Genomic DNA, 24865 nt, shown 5'->3' with positions numbered 1-24865 from the left:
AGGTACATATGTACATATATCCAGCACTCAACTGGGTGTTCAGGGATGATGGGAAACATGCTGATGATGCGATGCTTCTCTTACGAGTACCTTTAAGAGATCTCAGTTGTTGGAACGTTTTGTTAGATTTAATATCTGTTCCAATCATTCCTTACTCTAATTTATGACGGTGGGAATGACTTCCACATGAAGGGGCACATGGCACAGTCGCTAAAGTGAAAACAACATACATGTCGTGCGTCGTGTGCATGACATGGCATGATGCTGTTCGACTATACAAGGTACTGCTTGAGGAAATACAAGTTCTATCTAAAATCAGAGCCATGTTCACTGTCTTTTTACATCTTTAACTTGAATCCCAACTTGTACTCGTGGGTATCCCCCACATCGAACTAAACTGTGCTCTGTCTACCCACCTGTTCTGCGGTTTATCAATTTGCGCAAAACACTTTTACAGTCAGCCACTAAAATTCCCCTTGAAATAGCCATGAGTAAGTAAAAATTCCTCGGCTATCGAGAGGCGACGCTGAAAAGGTTTCTTGCCTGAAATCATCACGTTCCATGAACATGGCTTGCTTGTTGGTGTTGGCCAAAATAATGAGCTTGGCTAATAGCTAATCACCACACTCCACACACACAACAGCTGGGACAAAATGTGTTTATTTTTAGGGCCTTTTGAACCCGGCTAATTGAAATAAAAATTTAATTGTCTTTGGATGTTTTTCGGGACGAACTTTGTTCCCATTTTATGAGATCGAGAGAGTCATAAGATATGTACGAGTACTATCTTACGATTATGTGTATCTTAAATATCTGCATTATCTTTAGTAGACGCTCATTTATAGCCAGATGATTCCAGCCCAATCAGGTTGAATTTTTTTGCCCATTCATGAGCCTCTTCCATCGTATATATAGGCCATCAGATATACTATAGGTAGTACGTATATAGATCTGCGATGACTATACTATATAACATATATGCTGGTATATAGGCCGCGATGAATCAGAGAAGTGTAAGCTGCAGCTGAACAATCAAGCGCACTCGAAAATGATTTGTTTTGCCTGGGACGAATCGGATCGCCGATTGTTAAGTAACTCTCTCGAGTGGGACACACTCTACGGTCTACTCGTATTGTAGCTCTGTTTATAAGTACATATGCTATCTAGTATAAGGTGTAACGTGTCTAATTGCTGCTCTAGGGGTCAGATCGATTCCTGTTTTTGTTTTTAATTGGCTCTAAGTGGGATTTCATTGTCAGCACGAGGCCTTAAAAGCATCCAAAAGGGATGGAACATCAATACAGAAAGTACAACGAAATATCTAAATATATATGGTATTTAGATATTTTCTGGATAAACTTTCATCAATCTCAAGACCTAAACAGATTAAGTCCAATCCTGGGCTTAAGGCACTCTAATTTCTCTCTTAAAACTTAGTTTAAGATCTTAACTGCAGATCATGGAAAATGACAGCTCTATAAGAGCTTTAGAGTTGGATAACCTCTTAGGTTCTTATAACAGAGCCCAGCCGCCCCATGCCTATAATTGTATGTAGATTTTACGACATCTCCAAATATGTAGGAGTATATGAAGAAGACATGGATCAATGGGGAGCCCTAATGGTGGCTGGCCGTTATTTGCACAATATATTGGCAACTTTCTACCGTTATGTGTGTGCCTAAATAATTGTATGTACTGTGTGTGGATGGAAAGCATTTATAAGGTCTTGGAGCAGCGCAAATAAGGAAAATCAGAAGTGCAAACAGAAGAGCCGATGCGATGGATGGGCGATGATTAATGGCTAATGCTGAATGTTCGGAATGTTGTGAGGGGTTCCGTTCCGTTCCATCATGGGATTATTTATAGGTAGATGTTTCGCTTGGCTACTTTACGTATCGTATCGTTTTTATTGCGATTTTATTCGATGGGTGACACTGACATTGAAGTTTGGCATTGCATTCGGTCGCCGTAGCAGTCTCTGGCTCTGGCCCAGAGAGACTGAATCAAAGTTAGGCGATGATATCATGCTGGATAACCGACGTGAGGGAATTTTTTTTTTCTTTTCTTGAAATTTTATTGGCGCTCATCATTGTTTCTTTATAATCATCATTCTGTGTCGTCGCTGCTAGCGAGCCGGCTCAACTAGTCAGCTATGCTAATTTCTTTGGCCAAATCGTAAATTGATAAACGACCAACGACTCATACACTTGCGGAAACACCAGTGGAATGACTTTCCCAAGTCGCCGTTCCCGTTCCCGGCCCAGTCCCAGTCCAGCGTCTTTGCTGTGTTTGCGATGGCTTCTGCTGCCTGACAACTTTATCTGGGAGTCACTAAGGTGGGTCGCCACGGCTGGGGGCGCTGGGGCCACTGACGGGGGGAGGGGCACTGCAGCAGTTACTATCAAGCGAGCGATACGCATGACTAATCCCAAATATGCTAAGCACCGCCACATCTGCTGACAGTTTTTGGCTCCTTATCTAAAAAACATTCATACGTACATATTATACATGGGTATGTATTTAGTATTTCAATTGGTGCCGCAATTTGAGCCGCCACTTGATTAGACCGATGCAAAGCGTTAGCTGCACGGTCCACCATCCACGTAGCACGTACCGCCCCTGGGACTATCATGGGTCGTACGATAACTAACAGCTGTCGAATACATGGCATCCAATAGGAGACGACTGTCAAAACTTCATTGAAACTTTGTACCGGGCGTCGTTGGTCTGACGTCTGTATTACTTTGGGATTGATTTGATTTGATTTGGTGGGATGGGTTGGGTATTCTACGCACGAGTATTGTTGGGCTAATAATGGATGGGAGGCGCTCCAGGAGCACAGATGGGATGGGATCAGAAGTGGAACGGGTTCAGGTCTCAAGACCCAGAACTGGATTACCCAAGAATAATGGAATTACAATTTCGCAGATAACGATACTCCCACAGCTGGGCAACAGAGTGCACTACCAAGAAGTGTCACAGTCTAAGCCAATCGCGGGGCTACGTGACGCCAGGCCTAGTCCCATTTCGGGGGTAATACAGTTGTTTTTTTGCATTTACTTGAAAATTCACTTGTTATTGAAGTTTTTTTCTCCAGTGCACTTTCTTTGCAAGCTTTTGTTTTTTGCTGCCTTCTCCGCACACAGCTTTTGTTGTTGAACAAAACTGCACGTTGTTCATAAACAAAAAGTTAAGGCACTCACACTGGCACATACACACACACACACACACACACACACGCAGGTAAAATCGAGCAGCAGTAAAGCAAAAAAAAAAAACACAAACTGTTTAGAACTGCGTACTAACTGCGATTAGCGGTGCTTTCTACTCTCGTTCTCGTTCTCTTTCTCTCCCCTTGGAGCACACTCTTTCTATAGGAAGAGGGAGTGTAAGCGGAGCAACTTTTGCGAGGCGGCCAACGTTGGAAAAACAACTGAAAACAAAAAACGCGCAAATTATGCACAGAACACAACAGCAAAAGACAGCTCACACAAACACACAAAACACACACACGCACACATTCTCTGAAAGCCGACGGACACACGGACACACAATAATAGTAGCAATAATAAAGCAACGGTAACTCTCTAATAATAGAGCCCCGCAGGCAAGAGTTGAGTGCGCGGTGCGCTCAGCTGTTGGCTCTCTCACGCGTCATTCGCGACACCACACCACACCACACTCACCTAGCCACTCCACTCTGTTCTTTCACCTCCCTCTCTGCGTGCTTGAATGCCGCTGTCGCTGCTGCTGCTGCTGCTACTGCTGCCTCTACTCTTTAATCTTATCAGCAGCGAAAAAACAAGACAGAAGGAAGAGCTGCTTCGGAACCGCAGCTTTTGATACCCTTCCAAGTCGATCGTTCCCCTTGACTGAGATATTTATTTAAATTTTAAACAATTTCACAATTGTTCTCGAAATATGTGTTAGAAGGGAATGGCAAACGTAGCCCTACTGATTTTTGATCACTCTGATCGTAGGAAGGAAAGCTATGTACCGATGTATCGATAGGTTTTGGAGGAAACAAAACACCAAGCAGCCTAATTTGTTTTGCCAAGTTTTTTCCCTTTATCGTTTTATTCGATAGAATATATAAAAATACTTTTAGTTGAAGTACATATTTTCCCACAAAAACTTGTTGTTCTTATGCAGTTGTATATTGCAGTTAATTTCCAGTCAGAATTAGTGTTTTTATTGAAATAGCATGCATGTACATGTATGTGTATCGTGTCGATTGCTGAAGCTCTCATCGCAGGGGCATTGTAAACAACTGGTCGAAACCATGATGCAATTATACAAGGTGGTCTCGTCGGCAAAAGTTAGTCCCTTAACGTATGCTAGCAATAAGTGCGAGTGAAGGGCACATAGTATAGTGAGTGTGAGTGAGACGGTATATGTTGATGTTGATTAACCCTTAACAGGCCCGTGGGTTTTAAAATTTTAAAATAAAATGATTTTACTGATATATTAATATTTAAATTTTATGCAGCCATTAATAATTTTTCTTCAACATTTTTAGTTATATTAAAATGTTCTTTTACATAATATATAAAGATTACTTCTAATTCTGTGGTATTTTTTTTATATGCTTTTTATAATTTTGTTGTTGTCGGGACATAAGGGTTAAGAATATATTAAAAAATTCGTCCGTGAACAACCTTTATCACAAGCAAGCATGCACTGACGATAAGGGACAACACGAACGAACTTCGGCTCCCGACGAGACCACCTTGTATAATTGCATCATGGTCGAAACAATCACACCTTCTGAAAGGGTATACTGACAGCAGCCGCGAAGAGGAGAGCGGAGGTGAAAGGAAAACTGCATACTCCACGTACATGCACACTCTCTCCACACTGTCTCCCCGCAAATTACCATTTATCTGCAGAAACAGTTTTGTTATTGGAGCTCCCGCTCGCTCTCTCTGTCTCTCTATCCCTGGGGTCTATCTGCTTTATGCTTTATGGCGGTATCTTCACTTGTCGCGCGCGTTGGGAAAACTGAACTAAACTTCAGGCCAAGTGCGTTGCATAAGTCATATGATGACGCCGACGACGACGCCAACGACGACGCTGGCAGCAACGTCAGCGCTGGCTGATGGCTGATGGCTGACGGCTGTCAAATTGCGCTAGCTTCTTTTCCATTCTGATTGACGATTTGACGACCTTCGTGGGGCGCCCCCAAAGCCGCCTGCTATCTGCATCGGGTATTCGTCTTCCAGTGTGGGAGTCGCACTGCCACCTTCTTGTACTTCTTCTTTGATGGGGCGCTCGGCGCTCCAGTCCAAAGTGCCACCGACGCGATGACCTCCCACCACTCCACTCACTCCCCACAGGAGGAGTGCCCCGGCTAATGCGTGACCATTTTCAGCTTAGGAAGGAAGCCTCACCCAGACGCACACATCCACTTGTGACATCATCATCATCCACGTATACTCTACCATCCACATCCATCGACCTGGCGCGGCCATCGACAGGTTGGGTAGACCATAAATGGCCATTCCGCCTGACTCTAGGGTGTGCCATCTCGCCCATCGCCCAGCGCCGTCGTCGTCGCTAAATTCTTTGATTTCTAATTATGTACAAATCTCGCGTGGTACGACTATTCCATCAAGAGAGCCGCATTTTGATGATTTATTCAGGCAGACAGCTCTAAAAGTGTTTCTAATTTGTTGTATGTATTATGTATGTAAATTTCGTAACAATCTATCGATCTGTTTGGGTAGAAAGAACTTGCCAAAAGGTTGTTTTTGAAATCAAACCATTTCGGTTATTTTTTGTTGATACAAATTTGAGGAACATACGGGATCGGGTTTAGTGTTGATGCATTAAGGATCGTTAGTCTACTATCTAGGATCTCTGGATCGATCAAGTTCTGAACGAAACTTCCCAATGGTCCAGTGATTCTATATTGTGTTTACCAGATTTAGGCCAGATTTCATTGGTATGACTCTGCGCCGTCATCGATCTGATGATGTCTGGGCCGTGTTTTCCTTTCGACTTGTATCTAAATCACTTAAGGTTTGTTTAACGCACATTTAAGTGATTCGTTGTGGGGAAAATCGTTGGTGCTATATCAATGTATCAACGTGGTGTGTGCCATGTGTGTTTTGCAGTTTCCGCTTATCAAAAACCACTCGATAATGTACAGCAAAGGAATGCCAATAAATTCCCAGCGACTTACTGGGCTCTTTAGCTGGAACCCCTGCTGATAGTGGCTTTCGGCTGGGTTGGGCTGGGCTGGGCCACATGTCCGAGAGAGCCAGAGCACTTGGCCAGAATTTCGAGGGCGCCAGAGCGCCACAGAGCCAACGAATCACCCAAAACAGCCAACGAAAGCCAAAAACCCAACTTGACAGTCAGTTCTACATAGTGTGTTACTTGTACTTGTTGGGGCACGTTTCGGTGATAACCTCAACCTTAACACACAACTTGGGCAATTGATGTTTTCAGGTTCGGTCGTATTGAAGGTTCCCTCCGGGGCCTCTGTCTCTCTCTGCCCCTCTCAGTGTCTGATTGGGGGCGGTGACGTTGCTATCGCATTGTTATTTTGTGTACTTAGTGTAGTTCATGCCACACTCAGTTATAAGAGTGCGAATACCTCAACGAGTACGTACAGACAGACTTATCAACATCGAGAGCTGTGTATCAACATTTCTCTGCTGCTTGCAGCGTGGAGCGTAGAGTAGACCAGACCCAGACCTCCTACCCTACCCTACCCTACCCCTGGTATTGGGACTGGTACTGGTACTTGGTGACCCCGTTTTCGGGGGAATTCTTGAGCTGTTTCTTTGCCGCTTTTTGCTTTGCCCCTCATTTTTTTTGGCAAAAAGTGGCACAAACTCATTCCGAGCAAGAAGTGAAGAACGGAGAAACAGCCGCGACATAAACAAGTTTCGCGAGCGGCAAATTCGACAATGAAACCATATGATCAGCGTAATGATAGTTATGATGATCATTCAGCCTGATCTGGCTCTGGTTCTGGTTGTGGCCTGCCTGGCTCTCTGGCTCTCCGTCTCTGGATCGTTGGAGGCTGCTCGAAAAAGAAACAAGAAATAGATTTAGAAATCCAGCTTCTCTCGGTTGCTTTTCGCTTTTACGTTTCTGCCTTTCCTCAAATATTTTGCGGCATGCCTCATCGCCTGACATCCATTTGATGGCCTTTCTGGCCGCTCTTTCTTTGGAGCGGGAAATGCATTGCATAGCTGATCTACATGCCAGCACCGTTAGTCGTGGCCCTTTTTCTTTTCTTTTCTGTTTTGTTTTTCTTTCTCTCTTTTTGCATGTCTCACTTTAATTAGACTTCAATCAATGCCAGAGGCAAACGTCAGCGCCCTAGTAGAAGACGACGACGACGACGACGACTGCAAATCTGACGTCAGTCATTAAGACCTGGCAGAAGTAGAAGCAGAAGCAGAGTGGAATGGATTGGAATGGGGTCAACTGCAGTGCCATCAGCCGTAGACCCCTTCGCACAGTCACAGAATCCCCCCCTCTCCCGCCCAACCGTCACCATTTTCAGTGCAACAATCTGTATCTCTGTATCTGTATGTTTGCATCTGAACCGAACTGACAGTTGCATGCGTTTGCTCGATGACTGCGTCGACTGCTCCAAAATGATTCGATTGCGGTTGCCATGGAAGTGCAGTCAGCTGTCTGAGCAATCCTCTGTCTATCAATCTTCGGCCTGGTCTAAAGATAAATACACACATGTGTATCGAGTATCTGTAAAGGTACAATGTAGTAATGTAATTCCTATGCAATACATCGATTGTGTAAGATGTAGGCGTTTCTATTCATACATAATATTCAATTTGTATTTATCTACTCGTAGATATTCCCTATCATTCGTTCAATCATTTATTCCAAGGTGGGATATAGATACAGCATGTATCCATAGCTGCATCTATATCTGTATCCCACCTTGGACCCTGCTCTAAATACTAGTAACCTTTATTCGATATGGTTTGATGTATGTCTGGATTTGTTCTCTGAGAAGTGATTCTTACTCTATTTCCAGCTAAGAGAAGGTGTTTTTAATTTCTTAACGTTTAAGGGGGTACAAATATTGATACACCTTTAGTATTTACAGCTGGATGTTTCAGTCATACGGGTGTTCTATGAGGTTTAGTTCCCTTGAACTTGAACTTGAGGACAAGAGGACTTGAGAGGACAGGAAACAAAGGATCGAGGGTATCGAAGAGGGAATGTTGTGCCCTCGATCCTTTGCTTCCATTTCTTTCCCCCAGATAGATATGTACCATATATCTCCATGTATCTATGGATATTTCTCTGTTTCTCGAACTCTGTCGACAGGTAGGTACATATGCATAGTCGGACAGTAGATACTCACAAGTACTGTACTCTCCCTTGCTCCTAGATCTAGCGTTTTGTGGCTCTGGCCAGCTGCAAGTGTTTGGCATGTTGAATGCCTCAAATGCCGCCCAATAAATGCAGCTACAGCAACGGTCCAGGTCCAACCTGTCACAGTCAGCCAAGATCGGGTTTTTCTTTTATGATTTTTGTGTTTTTTTTTTTTGGGTGTTTGAGTGTTGCAACTGCAACAGCCACAGATACAGCCAGAGCCATAGTGCTTCACAGCCTCACATTCACATCCACATCCAATTGCCAGCCGAGTGCTGCTCATAATAATTTGTTGAAGTGCATTTTCCACATTGCAATGTTTGGCAGGGGGCAGGGGACAGGGGACAGAGGGGGCGGCACCAAGAGAAGATGCAGGTTTTTTATGCCCCACTCTATTGCTGACCAAACGGCAAACGACTGGATGTTGGTGCCTGGAAGAAAGTGAAGCGAAATCAAATGCAACTGCAGCTGCCACAACAGCAGCAGCAGCAGCAACTTTTGCTTCTCTCTGGATGGCTGGCTGGCTGGCTGGCTGGCTGACTGGTGGATTGAGGCGGCTTTCTTACTTGGGTAATAACTGGCTTGCATTTCATTTGAAAGACGACGCTTAACGCGTTGCCATAATTGTAGTTGTAGCTGTGGCTGCAGCCCACAGATACGAGATACTCGTACAATTGTATCTGCCTCTGGGCTTGCCAAACAACCTTGACATGCAGCTAAACTAATGGCAGGAAATTGTCGACAAGTGCCGCGCAATCCCAATCCCAATCCCAGGCCCCAACCCAAGCCCAATCCCATCTCTAAGCCCAGTCCCATCCACTCATCCATTCCAATCTCTACCCGTTGAGACCCACACAGAGATGTGCCTCGACTTGGGGCCCGGTCTGGTCGCAGATTTTTAATTGCGCCTCGCATCCAACCGGTTGCCGCTGCCACTGCTGCTGCTGGAACAATTGCCGACCCCTGCCCGATCCCCCATCCCAGCGCCAAATACATCTCTCTTTCTCTCTATCCATATCCTATCCGTATCTATATCTATGTGTATCTGTATCTGTAGCTGCAAGTATCTGCATCTGTTTGGCAGCGACTGAAAAATGCGGCTAACTTCATTTGGCCATTTGCACCGATGGATCATGCCACGGACAGCCGCCGAAAGAGACGCGACAGCGACAGCGGCGGCGGCAGGTACCGCTCTTACAGCAGCATTGCACCGCTGCACCAGGGGCGGGGGGGCTGGGGCATTGAACCAGCCGCCGAACAAATGTGGCTCACCTTGGCAGCACATATCTCCCTCTCCCTCTCTCTCTGTCTTTGTTTCTGGTTGTGTTTGGGTGTGTGGGTGGGGCTGCGGCTGCGGCTGGGGCTGGGGCTGGGCAAATGTTTATCAATGAAATTGGACAGCTGAATGGGTAACTGGGTGGCCAGGTGGACGCTGGACACTTGGACACCAATTAGTGGGTGAACAGAGTCTGAAATTTCCCAGGAATGTACGAGTGCACCCATAGGAAGGTCTTCCAAGTATCCCTTTTGTTTCGAATGGATTCGAATGGGTTCCAAAGCAATTCGAATGATTGCAAATATGGGTGTCTGTTTCATTTTTCTGTGAGTGTATATATGCTCCCTAGTCCAGCACTTCAATGCATTCTACTGTATCTATTTCTAAGCCATTCCCTAAGGACGTGTACATTTGTTTGTCTCCAACGTAGTCCCATCCCAGGGGAGTCCTAATCAGTCGGAACTTTATCAAAGTGTTTATTGTGCATTCCAATCGGATATTCAAGACCAAATCCCTGCCATTTGTTTGGACATATGTGGAGCGGAGCGGATATGATATTCGCTTTCCGTTGAAATCCAAGCCAGTTCTCATTCGGAGCCCCCTTTCGATCGATGGATCGGATCCACCTGATGGATGTATCGGATCGGATTACCCGTTGGATTCGCCTCAAGAAATTCTCCGTCTCCGTCTCGGTTTCAGTTTCAGTCACGAGAGATGAATTGCAAATGCAAATGCAAATGGAAATGAAATTGGAAGATGAGCTCACTCTCTGTGGAATGCAGGTCCGAGTCGGACTAAAAAAACAGTTCAAATCTCGAAATACAAAAAAAACACAATAAAATACTCGTATTCGTACTCGTATTCGTACTTTGCCAGAAAGGTGGAATGCATGCAAAAGATGAACGAACGGGGGAGTGTCGTTGGCCGGACTTGGAAACGGACACGGACTTGGAGACGGACTTGGAGACGGAGAGCAAGATATCAAGAGAGGGAACTGTCAGCGGACATGACGTGGGCCATATATATCCATCTCGGATAATGGCCATCTGCCCGATAATGGCCTTTGAGGCATTCATTCAGAGTCATTGCGAATGCAAGTCACATCGCTTGGGCTGTGGGAAACTACCAGCAAATTGCCTGCTCTGACCTTGAAATGGACCCCGGCCACGAAAAGTGCTACATGATGGCTAGAAAAACGATCCAAAGAGATCCGAAAACCACCACCAGGCACCACCAAGCACTGGCACTGGCGCTGCCAATCCACCATAATGACGACGATGTCAGGGCAGAGAAAGTAGTCGGCCAGTAGTCGGCTGGTAGTCGGCTGGTAGTCGGCTGGTAGTGGGTAACCAGTTGGCTGCCAAGATGGCAAGAAAAAGTAAAATTATTTTAGGACAGGCCACCGAGATAAGTATGTCACCTGCAGCGCACCCAAGGCTCGCCGCACCGCCCCGCACCGCACCGCACCGCTCCAGACCCGATCCCCGATCTCGGATCCGATCAGACCAGACCAGACCAGACCATACTCGCACCACACCAGGCCAAAACAGCTGTGAGAGCCCGCACCGAAAGCCAGCTCCAAAACTGGTCAGGAAATTTTTCTGCAAGCGGCAAGTGGTGGGTTTTACTTTCTGCCTAAAAGGCTAAAAAAAAACGGAAGGGTGACTTTTGCCGAAGGCTCAAATACCCTAATAGAGTGTTCCAATTGGGCTTTTCTACACTCGAAGAAAGAAAGACATTAAATATTCACCCTGTTTTAAACATTACAAATAGAGTTTTTAAAAGCCCATTCAAAACACTTTAAAATAAATATAAAATATATACAATTTTTGGTGAATATATTTAATCTAAATGAATATCTCAAAATTTATAGTACAATCATTTTCTTTTTTCAATTTCCAAATATTACAGTCTCAGGGCTCTGTATGGAGTATTTATAATGGAATCATTAACCATATTTTGCAAACAAATGATAATCATTCTTCGATAAGTAGTAATATAAATATCAAAAATACTAGATACAAATAAATAAAACATTTTTAAGTGTATGTATATGAAAAATCAATATTTTGAGGTTTCATTCATACGGGCAACGTTTATCTCGATGATCTATTGAATAGATCCAAAGAACAGTATGGGCTCTGAAATCTGGGGAGATCTGTAGAGGTAAGGACTGTCTGCAGTCGTATCGTTTATTCCGATCGTCATGTTATGGCAGTGCCACCAACTTCTGGGTAGAGTCATGGTAGCTCTTTGGAGAGGGCATGCAACACACACATATCGACAGCAAGTCTCCCAATCCGAATCCGCATACTGGCCAAACAAGTTGGCTCCCCGTCCCCTGATCGCTGGATGCGTGTTGCATGCCTTGAAGCAGGAAGCACTTGCAACACTTGCAACACGCAAGCCCCGCTTGATTTGAGCTCTGTTTCTCCCTCGGTTTTTCTTTATTTTTTTTTGATCATTTGGTCGTTTGGCTAATGGAATTTCAACCAATCTCCGCCACCAACCCAACTCCTTCTCCTGGGCAGCGGCGGCAGCGGCGACTTATATAAATTATTAGACCAGCCTTTGGCTCAGTCATGTCACGTAGCTGTAAATATAAGAGCGACTGCGTCTACGTCTACGTCTGGGATTGCTGTTGCCTTTGAAGATTATACAATGATGGAAATGTGTGTTTTGGGAGCGTCTCTCGCTTATGTGCGACACGTCCTCAGGTGGCCCGCGTTCGAAATTAGATAAACCTAATGGGATTTCAATCGCTTTGGGGTTTGTCTGTAATACAGGGGGAGTTTCTGCTTCGAATGGCTAAAGGTTTACCAATAGATCTTATAGTAATCTAAAGGTTTGTGAGGATCTTGTAAAAAAAATCTACCAGTACAAGACATGTAGATATCCCAATTCCAATCTAAAAAGAACGTTTTGCTAGGTTTATCATTTAAGACGGAATTTCTACTTTGGGCCAATTCCGTCTATGGCTATATCTCAGCCAGATCACGTACGACACCATAGCCGACCCGATTATACAATATATTGTAAGATATTTTGTTTATAAAAAGGGGGGCATGGTATGGTCACATTTGGGCCGTATGGCGGGCACGTCTTCTCGGGTGTCTGCGGCCCTTGCCTTGCCCAACATCTGCGGACCTCACGCTGACCCATTTGCCCCAATGCGAGTGCTCAGAGCTCCGCTCACATTTCAGCCGCTTCTCGCCACGATCCACCATCCACCATCCACGATCCACGAGTATTTCTTTCTTTCTACACCTTTCTTGTCATTTCGTTGCGTGCTCGTTTCTTTTCTTTCCTTTTTTTCTGGACATTTTCAATGTCAGCACGCTCTTTTGGGTGACAATGAAATCAGCTTTTGGTTCCTCTATTATTCTTTTTTTTTATTTTTTTGTGAGTTGCGCGTGTTTTGATTTCTTCAGCGAAACAAAAGGGAAGCAAACCAGAATTTACACAAAATTTTATGCAAATGTCTCTGCCAGATTTGCATAAAGAGTCGCCATAAATCCAAGTCGTTTCATCTCTTAGCAGTTTTCAGGTTCAAAGCCATTAAGTAATAATACAAATCAAACGCCAAACCGCGTGAAAATAAAAGCAAAACAGAAAACACACAGATTAAAGCGAGGGAATGAAAATGATGCAAGGGCTGGAGGCCCCCACCTCCCCCCCTCACGAAAGAAATCACCCAAATGGATCGACACGGCTCGACGGGCACGACTCAGAGCCTTACTCCCCGTTCCCCATCCAAAGCCCATCGAGCCCGTAAACACAGTTGCAAATCGAAACGAAACCGAATAAAGCGTATATTTCAAGTGCATTTCCACACTACCCAACACTGAGCCCTTTCCAACACTCGGAGATACAGATACAGCTCCCATCGCTGCGCCTGCGCCTTGTCACTGCTTTACTGGTAATTCGTTGAGCTTTTCACGCTTTCATACTCCACAACACAATCGAGTCGAGTGGCAATCGAAAAGGGAAAATATCAGAAGCCTACTGGACTCGTAGTGTGGCCCCTAATTGAGGTGCTTCCCTTTCACTATTTGCGATGCAGAGATGCTAGATTCCAGATCATCGATCATTGATGTAGAAATATACATACTATTCTTGGGAGATATATTACCAAGTATTAAATTATTCCAATTATTTCATTTGACTCTAAAGGTTCCCTTCAGAATCAAGTGGAGAGTGAGCGCGAAAAAGAACCGAAATTTTCGGATCTTATTTTCAGATTTTGCTTCCCCGATTTTTCCCCAGTTCTAATTTTCCCTGGTGTGAGTTTCCCCTTCCCCTATTTACAGCTGCTAATGATCTTCCCTACCTTTTTTTGGCACGTGGTTTTGTATATGTTTTCAATTTTTGTTTTCCCATTTTGTGTGAAAATTTTGTTGTGAAAATCTTTGAAGCGTCACAGAAAAGGTCTAAAATATCAACAAAACAGCAACAAAGTGTGCTTAGAAGGGGAGCGGGGGAGGAGGTGTATGTACACATATGAAGAGAGAGAGGGAGAGAGTGTTGGCGGTGGTGGTGGGGAGGCGAAGGGCGTTCTCATCATATACCGGTTTATTCGAGGCGAGTGTTGGTAAACACGTTTGGCGTTTGACGTTTTGGTGTGCGACCGACCGCCTGCCCTTGTCAAGGTCATTCCCAGTCAAAAGCTGCTCTCGATCAAAGGCGAATGCAACTTTGTTTGTGGACAATGTACGATGGTTCGATGATGGATCAGCAGCATGGCTCTATTGTATAATAAATACGGATGTCCCCACCAGCACCAGCAGAAAATCACTTAAAAACGCTTTTTGCTTTTTTTTGTTGTTGGTGCCCCGGCGGCCCCTCGAGTTCAATGACTTTGCATGACAATTGGTTGTTGGTGTTGTACTTATGGATGTTGAATGTTGTTGGTTGGTAGTCGTGGCGGCTCGGGCAAAAGCCCAGAAAAAGCAACAGCAATTAAAAAGACGTTAATTTGTCGACTTTTGTGGCCACGAAATTGAATTTTCAACTGACCAGACCAATTCCCCGTGATTAATAGCACAGGGGCAAAAGCAAAAGAAAAAGAAAAGAGAGAGGTTTGCTCCAGAAGTGTGCCATCTCTCTCAGGTATCTCAGGGGCTCCCCATCTCACCATCTCTTCTCTCTTCTTACTCTTTCTCTTTCTGATAATTACCTAGAACCAAACGTACCAAAATTAATGACAGAGAGCGGAGTCTAGATGACGTTACAGCTGGACGGACGGTCACACTACGCAGTCGTACAGTCAGCGAACTCTGCACACACAGCCACACCAATTCATGCTCGTGCCTGATTCTAATTACTATGTATGGTCCATGTAAAGAGATAGTAACAGAGAGAGAGAGAGGGAGAGAGTGTGAGCTTTTGTGCCCGTGGAGTGGATCAGAGACAATGCACAGAGAACGGAGAACAAGAAGTCCATTGTTATTGTGCGCCACACATCGCCATAGTCGAAGAGAACAGAGTGGAACGGAGAAGTTCAAGTACCTGGTACCCGGCACCCGGTACAGAGGCATTACATGATACGAGTGCCTCTATCCTATAGATCTCATAAAGGAGGAAGTCTTTAACGAGTAACGAGGTGTGTGTGCTCGCATCTGTGCCCACAGAGAATTCCGCTCCCCCATTCCCATTCCCATTCAGATTTCCCGGTATCAAAGGTAAAAGGGGATCATCGACTTTAGACTGTACGCGTACCGGAGTACGGTCTGGGGCTTACTTGCAGTCATTAAAGATTTAGAAAGGCCCTAACATGATTACCCAAAATCGAACGAAAGTGAGAGGCGACCGACAGGTGGGGTGAGAGAAAGAGAGAGAGTGCGCTTGAATGGGAACACGGAATCTGATGGATGGGATTCGGGGCAAAAGGGAGAGAACAATCCATGTTCCTATGACATAAAAGCACCATTTCGCTAAAGCTACTTACTGTACGAGTAATGACAGTGCCATCTGAGTACGAGTATAACCAGTGTAGTGTTTTGTACCTGAAAAGAGTTGAGTTTTTTCTCACTCAGATGTGTTTTACGAGCGATCTCCATCCCATCCCATCCCAACAACCTAACAGCCTGCACTTAAAAAAATGAGTCTGTGAAAGAAAACTTAACAAGAGAACCGTTGGAATATACGCAGAAAAATGCCAGTGGATCCCCCCAAACAGACTGACTTGGAATGAGGGTCGGAAAAGTTTATAGAACCCTTTGTCAAGGGTGGACAAATACGAGCGAATTAATGCGCAGTATCCTTCCTGAATGAATATGGAATTGCGCGTGTGGATCTCAATGGGTAGGTAACCCTAGAAGCTGTCTCCGTCCCCTGGTTTCCATTCAAATCGAGTTGGGCTTTAAGCCCCTCGCTGAGGCTGAGGCTGAGACTGAGGCAGCTGCTGACACTTTTTCCTTCAAAGGGGAGGCAAGGCACCTTTTCTCTTGGTCTCTGCCTATTGCGCATCGGTGTGAACGGGGAACGGTGAGCGGGACTGATTCTACAGCCACTGTACTGCCACTGCTACTGATGGGTCAAATACCTTGGGAGCAACTTAACGAGCAGGCATGCCCGTCCGTCCATCTTTTTGTTTTCTTATTGAAATTGTTTATTGTTCGTCGGCTGGGGATGGGGCTGTGGCTGTGGCTGTGGCTGGGGCGATGCAAATGTATGAAATTCAATAAACTGCGAAACCAGTTTATCTGCGGAATCAGTTCATTTCAGTTCGGTTCAGTGCTTCCCAGTGAAATATTTTGGGCAAAAGTTGCCAAATAATATAAGCTATACGTAAACACAGATGTATAAAGATACAGATACTCGTATCTGTAGATATACATGTCCCAATCATCACCATCACCATCGCTGTTTGTTGTCTTTGTCGCCGCTTTTTGTTTGCGTTTCCTTTTATTTGATTTTTTCCCCCCTTTGCCACATTTATATTATTATTATTATCATTTTTCTTTTTTTTTTACATCTTTTGCGTTTGAGTTTTTATGGGAGATTCAATTAAAATCTTTTGACCAGCAATTTCATAAATTTACGAAGCCAGCCTAGGCCCCACCGCCACCGCCACCGCCAACACCATCTCCAACTCCAACTCCAACCAGTTTGATGTTAATCAATTTTCGCAACTAATTTTTGCACTTGCCATTTGGCTGATCATTCAAGCTGGCTGTGCACCATCATCCATGCTGTGGCAGCTATTGTACACTCTACAATCATTTGTGACGTCAAAAAGTGCTCGTATTCATCACGAAGATATTACAAGTACCTTCCAGTTTGAACTTGTTCTAAGAACTGTCCGATTACTCAGCTGTTGATCAGCTGATCATGGCTATAGCTGTATTACACTACCCGTTTGCAAGTGTATGGTGTGAACATTGGTTTCCAAAAGGAAACGTGCGCTTAATATACCCCTATAAGTATCAACGGGTATTTACCTTTGTTCGGTGTTTTTTTTTTGTATTTCCCACTTGGTGGAAATTACTTAATATGCATTTAGCCGCCGTGCTTTGACCTTAGACAGATGAGGTTGGACCTGATCGATAGATGGATAGAAGCGCGATAATAGAAGACCAAAAGCGTTTCCGCTGCGGTTTCCATCCCATCATCTCCATCATCATCATCATCATCAGGGGCAGTTATGTGACCAGCTAGCTGTGGGATAATTATTATCAAATGCTGGACTTAGACCCGGAGCTGGAGCTGGAGCTGAAGATGGAGATGGCCAGCGGCAGAAATTCTTGTTCTCACCCAGAATCGGCAGAAACAGCAGTCGCAGCAGATCGGATGGACGAGAGAGAGAGAGAGAGAGAGGGAGAGAAGAAAACGCTGACGCAGAGAGCTTTCACTGCTGCCTCAGCGCAGGGCACAGAGCCGCAGAGGCTGGAGTCGGAGACCGACCGACTCTATCTGTCATTTTGATTTTCCGCTTTTTGCATGGCACTGTGGGGCAAGCTTTCTTATTGGGAAATTTCATTCCTATGATTTTGAGGGGAAATAAGTGGAGATGCCGACTAGTGAGTACCCGGTACTGAGCTCTTTTAGAGAAGTACACATCCATTCAGCATACCCTTGTCTGTATTACGGGGTACAGGGTATCAAAAGCAACGATTTGTTAGGCTTTCATTTCTCAGTATTCGACTGCATTGATCTGGTCCTGTGGCACGGCCCGGCACCACTGTGCAGCGTGCAAATTCCTTACAAGCCCCGGAACCCCCCCCACCCGCAAGAGGTGTTGTGTGCAGCACCGGCATAATTTACTGTTTTCAAGCACTGTCTTTTGGCTGGCCTTATCCGCAGATCTGCTTTGTGGCGTTGGAGCTGTTGCAAGTGAATCTCCAAGTAGTAGCTGCCACAAAACGGAAGCAGCAGAAGCAGAGGAGGAGGAGGAGGAGGAGAAGACGACTTACCTAGACAACGACCTCAATTAGCAGACTCTTTGGGTCTGGGCTCGCCATGGTTCTAGCTGGAGGGGGGCGCTTCACTTCCCGTTAGTTCACATGCATCTATATGCACGGTATGGGCACACTGGCACACAGCAAGCGCGCGTGTGGTCACACTCGCATATAGTGCAGTACTCTCTCTCTCTCTCTCTCACTCTCGCTTTGGGGTATATTCGTATATTTTTTTTGTTGAATTTTCGGTAAGCACTTTCAAATCGATTTGAACGTTAAAAAATAGAAAATAAAGCAATATACTCGTTTTTATATATTTCCAAGACGCCGGCACACACACAAAAAAACACACAGACACGCACACAATCGCAAGCACGCGACAAAAAAACAACGGGAGCACACGACAACCGTTCGCCCAATTAAAAGCCAATGGGAGACATGTAATGTATGTAAATGAACCGCAATGCCGGTTCACCGGAGTACGGGGCACGGGGCACGAAGCACGAAGCACGGGGGGACTTTCGCGAATTCTTCTCGACGGCGGCGGCTTTGCGATGCAAAGCGAAGCGGTGCCCGGTCTGGGGCGAGCGAGAGTGGCGCGGATCGAACGTCCGTTCGGCATGGAACTCGTTTCAAAATTGAAACGCTCGCACTCGCACTCAGCTGAGCGAGTCGAGCCGCCACCAAAGCTCTGTGGCTGAGGCAGAGACAGAGGCAGCGCCAGCGGCAGCACCAGCTGTGACGGCGCCGCTTAGCCGCGCTCTGGCTACTGCAGAGAGTGTGCTCTGGGCTTTCCTCTCTCTCTCTTTCTCTCTCTCTATTTTTCTGACTGTCGGTCGGTCTGTCTGTCAGTCGGTCTGTTAATGGGAATGTGCATTGGCTCTATGCACGCACGGGGCCCAGCCCAGCCCAGCCCATTGCCCCATGCCTCATGCCACATGCCCCATGCCCAGTCCAATCTACAGCCCAGCCCAGGTTCGAGCCCCACTGGAATTACAATTAATTTGCTCGATGTTCTTGTTGTTGTTGATCGCTTCGCTGGATAGAGAAAGAGAATGAGAATGGAATTGTTGGTATGGGATCACTATACACAGAGAGTCCTGCACAGCCATACACATCATGCCTCTCTAATGCGTTCCATCATTACGAATCCTCTATATGCATCTCTCTAATCCGATAGAGAGTTGGCCTCCCTTCTAGTATTCTATATTGAAATTAAAACTCGCATATAAGGCACATACCGAATAGCAAGATTCTTTAATATGTGTAGAGTATTACGAATTGCTGAAGGGTTTGAGAGGCCATAAAAGTTCAAAGTGATGATTTGATGGTACGGTTGCGAACTAAAGTTGTCAAAAATATATCAAAATATCAATATACTCGTATATATATCCGTCCCCGCTAAGAAACGCAGCCCTGAGAAGGAGACGTACTCCATCATAATCTTCGTCGAAGGCGTCTCTGCATGAGCGAGCTCAACTCGGACGTGTGATTCCTTGTGGAGGACCCACTACGGGGTCATGTCCGCCTCCCGGAGGCGCCGTTGGGCTGACTATTTCCACACTAAACATAGATGCTCGGCTTCGAGTCTGTCTTATCCAAAAATCTGCAGGGGAATTCTGTCATCAGCAACGTGAGCATGCTCCTAGATACAGTGCGCCTCTTGACGAACTGACCGGGAAATGGGTCCTTTGTTATAGAACATTGGTCTCATTCCAAACGCTGTCCAAGAAATCACTTAGGGAAGTTCTGCGGCGGCACACTTTCATTGCACAAGCGCTATGTATTTTTCAATCTGTGTGCAAATGGAGCCGCCATGGCCTCGATCGTGCGTGTCCCACTCATTACTGTCGAACACCTGATGATTGTGGTGCGTCCCACTGGGATCATCGAGTAGGAAAAACTACTACTACGCCATCGCTAATGGGATCAGCACTGCGAATCTGCGAATCCATACCGTGCTGACGTGTGTCCAGGGGAGGATGCATGATAATCAAAGGCAATGAGATGATCGAGCTGAGGTAGACATGTACTAGAGCACTAAAAGCAAAAGAAAATCTAAAAACCAGCAAATTTATGTGTTGTTTTCTCGTTCTCTCCACAGAAAATCAAATCAAGAGTGAGCGCGAAAAAAAACCGAAATTTTCGGATCTGACCCAGTGAAAATGAAGATATGTGCATCGTTTAGTTCAGAGAAAGCTGATATGCTGATTGCCTGTTCATGCAGAGCTCTAATCCATAGGTATGTCTTAAGGATAACTGACCGCAGAACTATTAATCCTAATGGTCTTAATAACAAATAAACATCAAAGAATATCTTAACGAACATGCAGATGGATTGTTTGCATAAACGGTGGACCCCAGGATGTGTCGAAGTTACTAAATGAAAAGTTAAACTAATGAATCGTAAGAAAAATAATGGTTTTCCCTACATATATGTCACTGTAGAAAATTTTGAAAAATACGAAAAATATATGCTTTAAGACGTTATAGCATTGTGGCGGCAAATTCCCACTATACGAGTCTTGCTGGTCGTTCCAGTAGGATTTCAGCTGGTGGATCGAATCAACCATAAATTCAAACTGCTTAGGGAGCTTCTTCCCGCGTCTGCCGCGACCATGCCGGTAACGTTGTCCTCTGCGTCTACGGAAAGGTGGAAGGTTCAATGGGTCCACAACAGCCTGCCTCATCACCAGATTCTGGGATGGGCCCACAACAGCCTGCCTCATCACCAGATTCTGGGATGAGTCTACATTGGAAGCTTGAAGGGCTAACGGTGCTGCCAGATTCCACATTTCTGGAGTGCCTTCCAGACCAAAATACTACCCGATGCTTGTAGTGCCCATGGGAGCGCCTCCTTGATAAGGATAAAGAGGACTGTTAGGGGATACCCAGACGCTGGGTGCTGCTCCAGTCAAATCTTGTCTGTTGGCAGCCGCTGCAGCTGCATACGTGGTTGGCCCGTCATCATTTTGATGACAATTAATATAAGAGTTTCCATCTGCAGACGTCTCTGGAGGAGCGTCATTTTGAGGGGTATTAATACTAGAGAAACTGGCTCCATTAGCCGCCATCGGCCTTTAAAAAAAAGAAAAACCAATTTAAATCTACAGCCCAAGGTTTGGATCTAAGGACACACTCACGGATCGGTATCTGTCGGTTCTGGTGCTGGTGAATTTAGCAGCTGATCGGGATTTGCAGCGATGGTATAACCAAATATCTAAGTTAATTGTACGCCAGGGCGGAATAGCTGATTATATCCAAGTTCAGCGGTATTTGGTATTTTTGGATTCTCGTAATTTTGGAGGGTTTTATTATCAGAGCCATTGGACCCAGCTGGACCGCCGAATTGATGGCTCTGACTGGAAAAAGAAAGACACCATTCAATCTACAGCCTGAGGGGGGGATCTAAGAACACACTCACGGATTGGTATCTGTCGGGTTTGGTGGATTTGACTCCCGACGAGAACGATTGGATCCAACTGCAGAAGCGGATGGCCTGTCGCCATTTCGACGGGATTTGTTACCAGAACGATTGGGTCCAACTGCAGCTATGGATGTCTGATCGTTATATTGATGAGCACTATTACGAGAGCGATTGGATCCATAAGTCGCCATCGGCCTGTACAAGAAAAACTTCATTAAATCTACAGCATACAGAAGAATCTAAGGACACTCTCACGGCTTGGTATCGGTCGGATTAAATGGATTTGAGCGATGGGGTCCAACAGCAGAGGGTGAAAGCTTTCCGACATTTCGACGGGCATTATTGCAAGATCGATTGGATGGCTGATCATTACGAGAGCGACTGGATCCATTAGTCGCCATCGGCCTGTTCAAGAAAAACTCATTTAAATCTACGCCCAAGCAATGGATCGAAGAACACACTCACGGATTCGGGTCACAGGTCGGATCTGTCGGATTTGAACCGTCATCGTGGCGCAAGAATTCGTTCAGCGCCAAAGTTGTACCACGGCGCCGTGCGCCTGGGTTCTTTTTAGGAGGCATGGCTGGCAGTAGTTCAACAAAATGTTAAAACAAAAAAAGAACAAACAACAAACCGTCCAGTTGCACGTCAGGCAGGCAGGCGTTACCCCTGACTCACGGCCCGCTAGAAGGCGCTGGCGCAGGCGCAGGCGCGGCGACAATCAACGGCAACAGCGATGGCGTCTCCGTCACCAGATCGACGCAGAACAACACAATTTGAAGCTCACCAGGCTCGCCCTACGAATGTTGCACGAAAAATATGTATGCACAGTTCAGTTGCCGCGGCAAGTATTATTTTCGGCCGAATATTTGCCCTAGACTTTGCTAAACAGCGTGCGGTGCGGCACTTTGTATTTTTGTAGTGTATCGCGCGAAAACTACTCTGGTTTTTTTCACGACGATATATGTATAGTTTGTTCAATTTAAAAATGTTTACAAATTTTTCGTATGCTGACTGTCTAATGCGTTGGCACAGAATGTTCGAGACTGTTCATGTTCTACTACTTGACAGCAAGTTCCAGGAAAAGCAGAGTTGACATGACAATGCATCGACAGGAAGTAGAGATGCTTGTATTTTTTGTATTTTTATGGAAAATTACAGCTGATAAATAGTTTAGTTAAATTCTATGGGTAATTGCTGATTAATTGATTGGCTTGAAACATTCACGGTTTTGCTTCTACTTGACAGTAAGCTCTGCAAATGGTGCAGGGTTGCAATGCGAACGTATCGACCGGGAATGGCGAATGGCAAATGAAGTTCTAGAATGTTCCATTGCCAAAGCCACACATACATGTGTACATATACCTGCACATATTCACATATGTGTGTGCGCAGTCAGCTTGAAAAATTCTCCTAACCTCGTGTCCGTCAGAAATATTCCTTCGACGTTTTTGGACGTGTGCTCAGTGGTTTATTGGAAATTAATTATTAATTAAATAATTCAAAAGTTAATAATTAAATCGATCAAATCGAAAGGAAGAAAACTTCCCATTTTCACGAAAAGGTCACGAGAAATACGCTTTCGAAGTCTTGAAGCCAAATACTGAGTCTATTTCGTTCCAGGTCGTAGTAATACCGCAGCACCCATGGATATTGAAGCCGGGCCTGAGCCGAGCTGCTCAAAGCGAAGCAACGGGAATGATCCAGCCGATGATAAGGATAACGATATGAGCGTTAAGCGCAGCCGCCCCGACGATTCGAATGAATCCTTGTCCCTGCCTGCCGTTCCATTTGCTGGAGCACAGGACAGCGCAATGGATTACGAGATGCAGGAGCAGCAGCAGGAGCAGCCGCAGGAGCAGCCGCAGGAGCAGCCGCATGAGCAGCCGCAGGAGCAGCAGCAGGAGCAGCCGCAGGAGCAGCAGCAGCAGGCTCCGTTTCCGCAGCAGGGTCCGTATTTCCCAGTACATCCGAATCGCTTACATGTGTTTCACTGGGCTATGCTTCGTCATTTTGCGTACATTATGTCATTTAATGATAAATATCATGGACGTGACGGCTAAACATATCCCCTCGAAAGAAAAACTGCCAGAAACAGGTGGAACAATAATAAATCTACAAACCAAAGAGGGAGTAAAAATAGCAAACGGGCAACGATGAACTATCAATAAAAAAATATATAAATTTGTATTTATTCCACAAGGAATTATACCCATTAAAAAAAAAACAAAAGAATAGTATTGTACCTCTACTTAATATGCAAACATCAATCAATTCTTGACTATAACTTGATGAGTTACTTCTTAACTAACTCCTGTTTCGCTGAATGCTTTCATCTTTCCATACTTTCTCTTACCTATACGACAATTACTGGCGGAGGTAATGATCCATTTATCCCTAAATAACCCCTTTGATGATATGTATTGTAGCCATCATATTGTGGGACTATTATTGCAAACCAATGCGGAAGGCTGACCACAGATCGGATCCCTTGGGAGCAGTACTATTCAAAGACAACAAAGATTCATTCCCCCACAACACAATGTTGCACAATTTAATTAATTAATTCAATATTTTCCATATATTGCAGTGCTGTAAACTGGATGAATTGGAAAACTTCCTCAAAGCATAGACTAAGGTGCCTGCAATCATTTTAGCAATCACCAATGTCGCCTGGTATAGCATAACTACCACATCTTTGGATGCGACTTCAGAGCGAAAAATGGCCACGACAAGGACCACAATGACGGCCGCGCAGAACAGCGAGAGCACCAGCCGCAACAACCAAATTATAATATACCACATGATCAGGAAGAGCACTATGCAGCCGATGAGCGAGCCCAGGTCCGACGCCATCGATAGCTGGTTCAAAAATTCATAGATAGTCTTGTAGAACGGGCCGTTCTCCAACTGGGTGGGTTTTCGAAGCTGGCAGCTGGCTAAGCTGAGGTAAACTCCAAACTTGAATGGATTGTCCAAACATTTATTGTTATACTGTGTGCATTTAATAGTAACTAAATTCAAGATTTCATATCTACAGATACTAAAAAATTGTTTATTTATTTGAATATTAAGGGTTGTTTTTCGAGATTTATCCATCGAAAACCGAAGCCAGCCAGAAGAAAATACATGTCGTGTGCGAGAAGAAGAGGCACTCTGCACTAAAATATGGAAAGGTATGGTAAATATTTCGTAATATACGTGAAACAATCCGAAACGTAATTAGAATTTACTAAAAATATTCGATTGATGAGGTTTCACTGGTGGAATCCTGTGAGGGAGTCCTTTTGGGGTAAGAAGCCTGAAAACAGAAGAGATCCCAGGAATGCAAACCAATGGTTGATCATTTCGATTTTGATTTATTGTATATTGAATTATTTGTATGTTTTGTTTTTTTTT

At 45.0% G+C, this 24865-nt stretch overlaps 2 protein-coding genes across 2 annotated transcripts; one reads left to right on the top strand and one right to left on the bottom strand.

The window, feature by feature from the left end:
• Positions 1-20098: 20098 nt before the first annotated feature.
• On the bottom strand, positions 20099-22537 carry LOC108165183 (sporozoite surface protein 2-like). Its single transcript, XM_017301254.2, has 6 exons — positions 22254-22537; positions 21932-22049; positions 21722-21871; positions 21464-21661; positions 21183-21401; positions 20099-21117 (listed from the first exon to the last, which is right to left on the bottom strand). The coding sequence occupies exons 2-5, from the start codon at positions 22045-22047 to the stop codon at positions 21260-21262; spliced, it is 606 nt and encodes a 201-aa protein (XP_017156743.1). The 5' UTR covers positions 22048-22049; positions 22254-22537; the 3' UTR covers positions 20099-21117; positions 21183-21259.
• A 369-nt stretch (positions 22538-22906) lies between these two features.
• On the top strand, positions 22907-23692 carry LOC108151071 (putative uncharacterized protein DDB_G0268364). The gene is made up of 2 exons (XM_017279453.2): positions 22907-23030; positions 23090-23692. The coding sequence occupies exon 2, from the start codon at positions 23113-23115 to the stop codon at positions 23527-23529; it is 417 nt and encodes a 138-aa protein (XP_017134942.1). The 5' UTR covers positions 22907-23030; positions 23090-23112; the 3' UTR covers positions 23530-23692.
• The last annotated feature ends 1173 nt before the right edge of the window (positions 23693-24865 follow it).

The sequence above is a fragment of the Drosophila miranda genome, chromosome XL, assembly GCF_003369915.1.
Source record: "Drosophila miranda strain MSH22 chromosome XL, D.miranda_PacBio2.1, whole genome shotgun sequence".
NCBI lineage: Eukaryota > Metazoa > Arthropoda > Insecta > Diptera > Drosophilidae > Drosophila > Drosophila miranda.
This window is presented reverse-complemented; position numbering and strand designations above follow the sequence as displayed.